The sequence below is a fragment of the Lipotes vexillifer genome, unplaced genomic scaffold, assembly GCF_000442215.2.
Source record: "Lipotes vexillifer unplaced genomic scaffold, Lipotes_vexillifer_v1.1 scaffold75, whole genome shotgun sequence".
NCBI lineage: Eukaryota > Metazoa > Chordata > Mammalia > Artiodactyla > Lipotidae > Lipotes > Lipotes vexillifer.
The window spans coordinates 485,225-496,234 of NW_006771517.1; the positions used below are offsets into that span (position 1 = coordinate 485,225).

At 60.7% G+C, this 11,010-nt stretch overlaps 2 protein-coding genes across 2 annotated transcripts in view; one reads left to right on the forward strand and one right to left on the reverse strand.

The window, feature by feature from the left end:
- Positions 1 to 1,036, reverse strand: part of ACTL10 (actin like 10) — a 1,611-nt gene extending 575 nt beyond the window's left edge. The window contains exon 1 of the mRNA XM_007446891.1: positions 1 to 1,036. Within this exon, the coding sequence (XP_007446953.1) occupies positions 1 to 1,036 (1,036 nt within the window).
- NECAB3 (N-terminal EF-hand calcium binding protein 3) overlaps positions 1 to 10,962 on the forward strand; it is a 17,936-nt gene extending 6,974 nt beyond the window's left edge. Inside the window, exons 6-13 of the mRNA XM_007446830.1 lie at positions 7,670 to 7,806; positions 8,090 to 8,208; positions 8,335 to 8,414; positions 8,512 to 8,565; positions 9,078 to 9,190; positions 9,359 to 9,436; positions 9,951 to 10,042; positions 10,140 to 10,962. Of these exons, the coding sequence (XP_007446892.1) occupies positions 7,670 to 7,806; positions 8,090 to 8,208; positions 8,335 to 8,414; positions 8,512 to 8,565; positions 9,078 to 9,190; positions 9,359 to 9,436; positions 9,951 to 10,042; positions 10,140 to 10,168 (702 nt within the window). The 3' untranslated portion in view covers positions 10,169 to 10,962. The remainder of the gene's footprint in view (positions 1 to 7,669; positions 7,807 to 8,089; positions 8,209 to 8,334; positions 8,415 to 8,511; positions 8,566 to 9,077; positions 9,191 to 9,358; positions 9,437 to 9,950; positions 10,043 to 10,139) is intronic.
- Positions 10,963 to 11,010: the final 48 nt, after the last annotated feature.

Here is an 11,010-nt window from a genome sequence, read left to right on the forward strand (position 1 = left end):
AGAGCGTGGAGCCACCGGCCAGCACCACGGTGTTGGCCAGCCGTGTCCATAGTGTTGTGGGCATCCTCTGCAGTGACCGGAAGGCCAGGGTGGGCAGTTCCGGTTCAGCCTGGCCTAGCAGACCCGGCTGGAAGATAGGTTCCGGGCAGCGGAAGCGCTCGCTGCTGAGGCAGACAGAGCACCCACTGCCTAAGTAGAAACTGACAGGATGGTGGCGGGCAGGGTTACGGAGGTCACCCTCAAAGTCCAGCGACACATAGCAGCAGCGCTTCTTGAGCTGTGTGATGACCTTGCGGGGCAGGGCATGCAGTCGTTGATCGGGGCAGGCTGCCACCAGCAGGTCCCGCAGGTAGCGCGACAGAGTACTGCCTGCCACGTCCAGCCGGAAGGTGGCCTCGTGCCACGAGTGGCCCGCATAGATGGGTGTGGCGTGGCACACGCCCGCGCCCGCCTCCAAGCCCAGCCCGCTGAACTCTCCGACAGAGCAGAGCGCCAGCAACGCGGTGCTGGCCATGTGGCACGCGGGCACTGCCAGGGCCTCGAACAGCAGCTCGGCCACCCTCTCGCGGCCCGCGGGCGGAGCCGAAGGCGAGTCGCTCACCAGCACCGGCCACTGCTCTGGGCACACCCGCAGGCCGCCCACCAGCAGGCGCTCCCACAGCCTCTCCAGCGCCTCCCAGTCCACCACCACGCCGTGCTTGATGGGGTGCGCCCGCGCCACGCCGCCCGCCAGCTCGCAGCCGGGCGCCCCGGGCAGCACGGGCCGGTCCCAGCTGGGCACCAGGTTGGAGCTCTTCAGTACCAGGCGCGGCTGCTCCTCGCCCGCGAAGCCCGCCTTGGTGAAGCCCGAGCCCTGGTCCACCACCACCGCGACGCGGCCCAGCGAGGGCAGCCGGCGGACCCGGCGGCTCCCGGACAGCGACGCCACCTTCGGGCCGGCCACGCTCTTCAGCCCAAAGCTCCGCCCCCGGCGTGAGAACCCCGCCTCACCTGGACTTGATGATGGCCCGCCTTTCAGCTCTTGGCTCTGCTTCATGGGCCTACGTCCGTCCCCGCCTTTCTGCGCTAGAGAACTATCGCTCTCATTCCTTGGGCTCCGCCTTCTGGTCCTGAAGTCCCACTCTTCTGACCGGAGTGGAGGTCTCTCTTCAGCTCTTGGCTCCGCCCCTGGGCCTGAGGCCCGACCTTTGGTTCAAGTGTCAGTCTCCGCCCTAACTGGGCTCTGGCTCAGTCCCTCTTGGTCCTCCTCTGGCTCAAGGCCCCACCCCCTCTCTGAGGACTCGCCTGGGTGGTGCGGCTCCGCCCCCTAAGTAAGCCCTTGCTGAGGTGGATGATGAGAGGGCCGCTTTAAGAGATTGAGAAGCCTCCAGGAGCAGCTCTGAGAATGAAGGGGCCTTGTGGCAATGTTTTCCAGACATATATCCCCCTTGGGGACACAGGAGTCCAGCCCAGCCCTTGAGACCCTGGCGGTCTCCCGGCACTTCTCAACTGGGCTTGACGGAAGTATTGTAGTTCCTGGTCGTGGAGTTTGGAGGGGGTGGTCAGAGAAGGAAGGAAAAGAACTTGGACTCATTGTAACCTCAGTTCTCAGCACCTGCCGTGCTTTCGCAGCCTCTACCCTGATGAAAACACCTCAGACCCATCCTCTCTCCTGGGACAGGGTCAAGGGCAGTGATTTTGATATCCAGGGGTCTGGCCTCAGCCTCTCAGCCCAACCAATTTGATTCCTTCCCCAAACCATTTCAGATTATCTGATGTGCTCTGGCCAAATGTGCGGCCCCTTCCCTTTCAACGCTGAAGAGAAAGCTCTTAATCATGGATCTCCAGCCACCCTGAAGATCTCTGTGTGCTTAGCCTTCAGGGGCCCAGGTAGCCCACAAAGGGATCCTACCTTCAGGGGCTTACAAACGTGGACCTGAGTTTGAGACTCAGTTCTGAGGCTGACTCACTGTGCACTGAGCAAGTCCTAATCTCTCTCTGGGCTCAGTTACTTCCTCCGAAAGGCGGTCGTCCTCACACACAGGAAATAGTCCACGTCTTGTCTCTGCAGATTCTCTTTATTCTCTTTAGGACCATTCTGGATGCAAGTTGAAGACCCATTCCGGTGAGCTTAAGCTAAAACACGGACTTTTATCACAAGGATCTTGTATGTCTTATGGATACCAAGGCAAGGGTGAAATCAGGTTTTAGGAAAAGACTGGAATCAGGGCCTGACTGTCAGCCTGTGGGGGACCCAAGATGTGCACTGGCTCTGCGTTCTGGTTATATTCTCAAGACTGGCTTCAGCCTGTGCACGTTCCTGTAGAAAACATAGTCTCCTACAGCTCCTAAATTACAGACCTAGGGAAGGGGCTGATAGGACCAGCTTGGGCCAATTGCTTATGCCAGGAGGTGTGGCCACAATGAGGAACGTGGTTACCCTGATTGTAACCATGTGGATGGTAGGAAAGGGTCAGTTCTCACAAAGCAGCAGGGGAGATGCTATGGGTAGTACAGCCTCCAGCCTGATGCAGGTGATGTGGTGTTGACACTGACAAAAGTGTATCTTCAGCAGAAGCTGTGCCTGTGGTTTTAGTGAACTGGGACCTTCACCCCTGATGCATCTGCCCCCAAAGGGGGCATTCTGATGTTGGTCTCCAGTGGAATGCAGGCTGCAGGTCTGGCAGGGCTGGAGGGGGTAGGGTCTGGAGCTGGGTTTGGGACCCAGGAGAGAGAGAAGCAGCTGGGTCCCGCCCACAGAAAGCATGCAGGGCCTCTTGTGGGTGAATTAGGGAGGTGAACCTCGAATTGAAGACCACAAGTGGCAATATGGCCAGAGCAGGGGTGAGGGTGGAAGTCACTACGAAGCCCTAGAGGCGAAGACCAAGGCTGGGGGTCTGGACCTGTACATCCCAGTAATAAGTCTGGGCGTTTCCCTGTGCACAGCGGAGAACCAGTGTGAGCTTATGAGCGGGAGCGTGAACTGCCCTACAGATCAGTGGTTTGGAAGAAGCTTTTGGTTGCAATGTGGGGAAGAGGATGGGACAGGGTAATTTGGGAGACAAGTCACTGAGGTGCCTTGAGGGTTACCAAGCAGAGTGGGTTAGGAGTGAGGGGTCAGAGGACCAGGGACCCCAGCCTCTCCTCCTGGGTGCTCTCACAGGCAGAACGTGAGTCTAAGCCTCAAACTATGCTGACCATGAGACCTTCACAGTTCTTCCCCAAGGTGGTGGCTTTTTGCCTGGGACCTTCCCTCAGCTTAAGAAGGACCTGTGGGTGCTGGAGACTCTTGGAGCTGCCTGGCCTCTGCTGGAAGCAGGCCCCTCCTCCTAGCGTGGCCAAGCCTGGGTTTGCCCAAGCTCTCTTCCATTGGGCCTGCAGAGCCGTCAGGATCTGACCCGGGCCTGGAGCTGGAGGGGAGAGGAGCAGCCTCCCTCCACTGTGGCACGGACCACCCACCCCGCCCCGCCAGCCCGGAATTGGGGTTCTGACTCTTGGGTCACAAGAAAGGAGGAAGCAAAAACCGCCTTGGCTCCAGGCCATGGCTGTGGCTCTGCCTTCAATACGCCTGTTCTCCCCTGTCTCGCTCAGGGCCTCAGTTTCCCCCACCCCAGCTCTACGCCCCGATGCCTCAGACAGGGAGGGCTACCGGCGCCAGGGTTGCTATGCGCTCTTTATTGGTATGGACTGGGGTCCGGAGGCCCAGGCCAGGCACTCAGTGCCGCGGGCGAGGGCAGCGGCGCCGCTTGCTCGGCTGCTCCTAGGCAGGGTAGGCGTAGCGGCCAGCCTTGCTCTCGGTCAGCAGACGGGCGATGAGCCACTGCCAGCCATGCGCGGCCTTGGCCCCGACCCCCGCGCCGGGCCCGCCCCTGGGCCCACCCGGCACGCGGCGCTCCTCCTGCTGCAGCCGTGCGTCCAGCAGCAGCAGCTTGACTAGGATCGTCTTCGTTTCGCGCCCACGCGCGCTCTCGCGCCGCTCAGCGCCGTCGCCCGCACCTTGCAGCGTGGGCGCCGCCGCCTGGGAGCACAAGGGGGCGTCCGCCGCGTCCTCACCCGGCCGCCCGGACCGCGCGCCGGGGCCCGCCGTCGCCTCGGCTAGCTGCTGCCGCTTGTCCAGGGGGAAAAGCAGCACGATCTTGGTCTGGGGGTGGGGCAGGGGCGTGAGGGGAAAGAGCGCGCCCCACCTTCCTATCGGGGACCCTCACCCACCCGGGTTCTATCTCCCAGGACCCTGCCCCCTCTACGTTTCTGGGACTCCTGCCATCCTCCCAGCCCGGGCAGGGGGAGGTGGGGGAGGCAGGCACCCTGCCCTCCTCGCCCGGGATCCTGCCTCCCCTCTGGAAACCCTCACCCCCGCCCCCGCCAGGCTGACCTCCTGAGACCTCACTCCGGTCACGTTTATGAAATAACGCTGCCTGCCCTCCCAGCCTCGATGCTGAGACCCTCACCCACCCCGGCCCCGGTCCAGGGCCTCTGCCCACTTGAGGAGGAGGAATGGAAAGGGGGCATAAGGGAACTCCCTGTGCCCATAGCCCCAGTGGCACCAGCTAGGGCTGATTCGCCATGCCAGGACCTCCACCCATCTGTCCACCGTTGGGAGAATCCCCTCCTGCTCCCCCTCCTAGGCTCCCAAGTCTCATCCACCTCCTGGTTTCTGGAATACCTGCTCTCCCTTCTGGGTTATTAGGACCCCCATCCACACCCATGTGGGTTCCTGGGATCCTCATCCGCAGAAGGGGTTCTCTAACCCCTTCCATGCCCCACAAGGCCTAGAGCCCCAGCATCCTCTCCTGTCCACCTGTCCAGGTCCCCCGAACTGCATCTGCCCCTTGCCCCCCTGGGACTCACACTCGGCTTTCTCCCGGGCGATGAGCCACTGCCAGCCATGCGCGGCCTTGGCCCCGACCCCCGCGCCGGGCCCGCCCCTGGGCCCACCCGGCACGCGGCGCTCCTCCTGCTGCAGCCGTGCATCCAGCAGCAGCAGCTTGACTAGGATCGTCTTCGTTTCGCGCCCACGCGCGCTCTCGCGCCGCTCAGCGCCGTCGCCCGCACCTTGCAGCGTGGGCGCCGCCGCCTGGGAGCACAAGGGGGCGTCCGCCGCGTCCTCACCCGGCCGCCCGGACCGCGCGCCGGGGCCCGCCGTCGCCTCGGCTAGCTGCTGCCGCTTGTCCAGGGGGAAAAGCAGCACGATCTTGGTCTGGGGGTGGGGCAGGGGCGTGAGGGGAAAGAGCGCGCCCCACCTTCCTATCGGGGACCCTCACCCACCCGGGTTCTATCTCCCAGGACCCTGCCCCCTCTACGTTTCTGGGACTCCTGCCATCCTCCCAGCCCGGGCAGGGGGAGGTGGGGGAGGCAGGCACCCTGCCCTCCTCGCCCGGGATCCTGCCTCCCCTCTGGAAACCCTCACCCCCGCCCCCGCCAGGCTGACCTCCTGAGACCTCACTCCGGTCACGTTTATGAAATAACGCTGCCTGCCCTCCCAGCCTCGATGCTGAGACCCTCACCCACCCCGGCCCCGGTCCAGGGCCTCTGCCCACTTGAGGAGGAGGAATGGAAAGGGGGCATAAGGGAACTCCCTGTGCCCATAGCCCCAGTGGCACCAGCTAGGGCTGATTCGCCATGCCAGGACCTCCACCCATCTGTCCACCGTTGGGAGAATCCCCTCCTGCTCCCCCTCCTAGGCTCCCAAGTCTCATCCACCTCCTGGTTTCTGGAATACCTGCTCTCCCTTCTGGGTTATTAGGACCCCCATCCACACCCATGTGGGTTCCTGGGATCCTCATCCGCAGAAGGGGTTCTCTAACCCCTTCCATGCCCCACAAGGCCTAGAGCCCCAGCATCCTCTCCTGTCCACCTGTCCAGGTCCCCCGAACTGCATCTGCCCCTTGCCCCCCTGGGACTCACACTCGGCTTTCTCCACTTGAGGTGGTTGAAGAACTGCTGTTTCCGCCAGGCCTTGTCCATGTCAGGTGGCCTCTCCTTGCGGGCCTGCTTGGGCACTTTGGTCCTCTTGTGGGAACTGTTGTTTCCCATGGCAGGGCTGGTCAGCACTGGGGGGGCCCGGCCCATGCTGCCTCTGCCCTGCCCTCTCTCTGGCTGGGGGTCCCCTGCCCCGGCTCTGTCCCAGAGAGGCCACATTGTGACCTCATGGGTCGACCTTACCAGCTCCGGGCTCCGAGCTGCTCCTCCCAGAACACACGGGCCAATCTCGGCTCCATTTACTCTGTCTGTGACTTCTGGCCTTGGTTTCTCAGCTGTAAAACTGGGCTAATGACCATAAGTGAGGCGATGCTTGTAAGGTGCTTAGTGGTGAGGAGAGGAATTTCTGTGACCTGGGTTTGAATTCTGACTCTGCCGCTAACTAGTTGTGTGACCTTGGCCAAGGTAATCAACTTCTGTAGGCTTCAGTCTTTTCATATGCAAAATGGGGTCAATTATGTTTCCTGTAAATTATTAGGAGGATTAAATGAAACTCTGCTTAGAAACAGGGCTTGACGCAGAATGGGTGCTTGTGTCAGCCAGGTTCTTTGGTTGTAAACAACAGAAAGTGATCAGTCATCTTAAGCACCAGCAAGGGAATTTATTGGAAGGATTTCGGGAAGCTCAAAGAACGGCCAGGAAGTCTAGAGATCAGGCTTGGAGAAACCACTGGCCTGTCTGAGAATGAGAGGTCCCAGCCCCACCTCTGTCCCTGCCCATCTGATGGCTGAATTGAGGCAGGTTATGGGCAGAAGATGAAGCCCTTGATGTAGGGTGCCTCTGGAGCCCCTTGTGGAGGGGGGCACCACAGCTCCCCAGGACTCCCACCCTGTACTGTGTGTGTCGGTGGAGTGGGCAGGTTTCTTGTTAGAATTATGTTTGACAATGAAAACAATGGCAGTTCTTTATTGAGAACTTATGTGCCAGGTACTAGGCTGAGCCCTAGGTAGGCACTGGAGCCTCTCAACAGCTCAGCAAGATGGCTATTACCGTCCCTGTTTTATAGGTGAGGAAACTGAGGCACAAGGAGATGAAGGTAGCTGGGGAGTCTCTGAGCGTTCCAGGTGGGCAGCACAGGGCCTGGCACATGGTGGTCCTCCCTGTCTCTGCCTGCCTTGGCAAGGGCTGGGGGGAAATGGCAGTGTAGATGGGGATCAGTGCTGGTGTGTGTGTGTGAGACCAGTGACCTGCTGTCTTGTATCTGCAGCTCCTAGTAAGAGGTGCTCAGTAAATGTTTGTTGCATGGATGAGTGAATGAATGAGTGGATGAATGAATGACTACTAAGCCTGTGAGTTTGGGGCCAGCTGGTGAGTATGGCACCATATCACACTGTCATTTTGCCTCGTGGGTCAAAATTGCCCTGCCCCACCTGACCCAGCCCAGTCTAGCTGTGCCTGCGGCCTCACTGGCTGAAGGTGGGAGCCCCAACAGGGAAAGGACCTTGAGGGCCAGAGAATGGCAGATGCTTCTCTGTGAGCTGGCCTCATACCTCCCAGTAAGAGAGGCCAGGCGCAGACAAGGAGGGGGTCCGGGGTCTGCTGCCCACCGAGCCCCAGTGCCTTTCTGCTTATGCCAGGTCTGCATGTCCTCTGCTCTTAAGGCTGCCACTGTTGCTCTGATGAGCAGGGGGTGGGGTGCAGGGGGCAGCTCCCCATTCAGAAATATATGCTTGGAGCCAGGAGATGCTGACCATGCCCCCTCTGTCCCCAGGAGTATGAGCGGGCCTCCAAGGTGGACCAGTTTGTGACACGCTTCCTATTGCGGGAGACGGTGAGCCAGCTCCAAGCCCTGCAGAGCTCGCTGGAGGGGGCGTCAGATACCCTGGAGGCCCAGGCCCATGGCCCACGGTGTGTGAGGAGCTCTGCCCACCTGCGGGTCCGGTTCATGAATGCCCCTTATCTCCATGTGTCAAGGCCCTCGGCTTTTATCATGTTCCATGTTCTAGCATCCTGGAGCCCAAATTCTTGTTCTTAGGCAGGGAGGCCAAGAGGGGTGAGCAGGGGTGGCTGGCTTTGAGGCTGGGCCTCAGTGTCCCGGGAAGCCTGTCTTACCCACCCAGGCCCGTGCTGGGGCCCCAGAGCTTGGCCCCGTGAGTCTGGGAGCAGTGGGCTGACCCTCCACTCCCCTCAGGTCAGATGAAGAGAGGGTGGAGGTGCAGAGCAGGCCCCGAGGCAGCCGGCGGGCAGGGCGCAGGGCCCTGCGGAGTGTCAGTCGGTCACCCACCTGGTCTCCTGGCTCCTCTGACACAGGTGGGTGTGCCTGCGGTGGGATGGGAGGGCACGGCATCCCCCAGGGCCCCAGTGTTTGCTCCTCCACTTTCCCTCAATTCATCCCAAGAAGCCCCCAGCCTGAGGGGGCCCGTGCCTGACCCCCAGGGCAGAGCTCAGAGGCTGAGATGCACTGGCGGCTCCAGATCAACCGTCTCCAGGAGCTCATCGACCAGCTGGAGTGCAAGGTGAGTGGCCGTGTGGCCAGTGCCTGTGGACCTTTTGGGAATCCACCCAAGCCAGGCACACGCCAGGGACCTGGCCCACGCTCTGCGTCCCTCACAGGCCCCCCGGCTGGAACCCCTGCACGAAGAGGAGTTTACCAAGGGGCCCAACTCGGTGAGTGTGTAAGAGGGGCAGGCAGCTGGGTGTGGGAGTTCGGGAGGAGATCATGAAGTGAGGAGGTTCACGGCCAGCTGTCCCCAGCCTCTGTCTTGTACATATGCCCCCTTCTCCAGGGATGACCCAGCCCTTGTCCCCTGGGCCTGGCAGGCAGGTGCTGGGTTCTGGCCCTTGCTCTGTGACCCTGCAGAACTCTGTCGTTCCACGGGCGTCAGTGTCCCTTGTCTACAGTTCTGAAAGCTGGGTCTGGAGCAGTGTCGACAGAGGCTAAAGGGGGCAGGAGGAAGTGGTGCCATACTGCAGGAGAGTGGGACAGTGGCTGGATCAAGGCAGCAACCTTGGTGATGGGAAGAGGAGGACGGAGTCAGGGAAGCTGGGGGCCAGGCTGGGGTAGGAGCCCGACCTCAGGGTTGGCTGGGTCTGGTGCAGGACCAGAAGGGCCACAGCAGTCCCTCACCCCATGCCCTGCCCTACCGCACCCCAGCTGACCAGGCTGCCTCTCTTGCCAGCACATCCTCGTGGCCCAAAGGCAGGTGCAGGTGGCAGAGGAAGCCCTGCAGGACTTCCACCATGCCCTGTGCTGCTACATGGACTTCACAGGGGCCCAGAGCCATTGCCTGCAGTGAGTCCTCAGCCGGGTGGTGGGCCAGCCAAGGTCGGGGTGGGGGGTGAGCACGAGGAATGCTGGGACTGAGCGTCCCGGGCCAGGGCTCTCGTTAGACACCCCTGGCTAGGTGGGCAGAGGTGGTGGCAGCCCAGGCCTGGCCTGGCCATCTCTTTGGCCCTGCAGTGTGTCTGCCCAGAAGATGCTGGACAATGCCTCCTTCACCCTGTACGAGTTCTGGCAGGATGAGGCCTCCTGGAGAAGGTATGAGTGGTGGTCTAACAGCTAATGTTTATTGAGTATGTGCCCTGGAGTGAGTCAAGCCTGGGTTCAAATCATCCTCTCCTATTCACTGGCTGTGTGACCTCAGGAGAGTTACCCCTCTGAGCCCCAGTGGCCTCCTTTTCAAAATGGGAGTGATCATAGTTCCACCTCTTATCACCTAAATGAGATGACATGTAAAGAACTGAACACAGTGCCAGGTACAAGGTAGGTGCACAATGAATACACACCTTTACCACTGTGCCACACCCTGTGGCATAGGGCCTATGCCACACGCCTTGTGTGTTATTTCATGTAATCCTCCCAGTATCCCAGTGAAGTGGACACTATTGTCCCCATTTCACAGAGGAGAAAACTGAGGCTCAGAGCCACTATGAGGAAGGACTCAGATCTGAAACCAGGCAGCAGGACTGGGTGGGAGTGGGGAGCTTTTAACCATGTGGTCCTGATCCTTGGGGACCAGCTCCAGCCTTGGTCCACTTGTGGCCCTCCCCAGGCACCAGCAGTCTGCCTGCAGTAAGGCCTTCCAGCGCATCCTCATTGACCACCTGCAGGCTCCAGACACCCTCACCACTGTGTTCTTCCCAGGTGGGCTTCAGCTCCCAACCCTCTCCACAGCCTTGGGAACTGGGGGGAAGGGCAGTGGGCACCTGATGGCCTCTGACTCCCCACCTCTGACCCTCAGCATCCTGGTGGATTATGAATAATAACTGAGCCTGACCTGCATAAGCGAAGGACCCTGGAGCCCTGCCCGCCTCCTTCTGGAGCTTCTGGACTGGTCAGCTCAGCTCAAGACCAAGAACGCTGCCACCTCCTATACCTGGGGCCTGGCTCTCAGAGGCCTCCCCTCCCAGAGCCAGCTGGCGGAGAATCTCTCAGCCCAGGGATCAGAGACTGGGCTGCTTGCTTTGTATTTCTTTCTTTAACAGTGTATTTTATTGCTCATAGCTTTGGCCTCTGAGGCACTCTGGCATCTGTCTAGCTCAGGAGGCCTGGATTCTGGTCCCCTCTACCCCTGCCTTGCTGTGTGACCCAGGGCAGGTCCCTTCCCTCTCTGAGTGGGCCTTCGGCTGTCTGGCTACCTAGTGGGTGCCTGCTTTCTTCTTGCTATCTTGGGGCCAGGCTTCTGCTCTTCCCCAACCAGCAGCAGAACCAGGGCTGATGCTCAGGGACTGTCCATACCCCCGAACCTCGACCCCCGAGGCTGGGCTGGATCAGTCTGCAAGGACCTGGGTGTCCCCATCACCCTCCTGGGCTGGCAGGCTCCTGACTCTTTCAGCACCTGCGGCTGCACCAGAGCCCTCTGCAGGATCCTGGGTTGGTTTGCATGTCATTTGCATATCATTTGCATGCTCATGCCCACCCATACTAAGGGCACTATGGGAAGCCCCAAGGTGACCTTGCTAAGTAGCAATAATTTGGCTCCAGAGTCACCTGCTGCCCCCAGATACCTCTGAACCCCAGCCCAAGACCCCAGCCCAGAGGCAATAAAGGCAGTAGTCACCTCTGGCATCGTGTCCTCTCTCTCCCTTGGCAAGAAGGCCAGGCCCCCATTC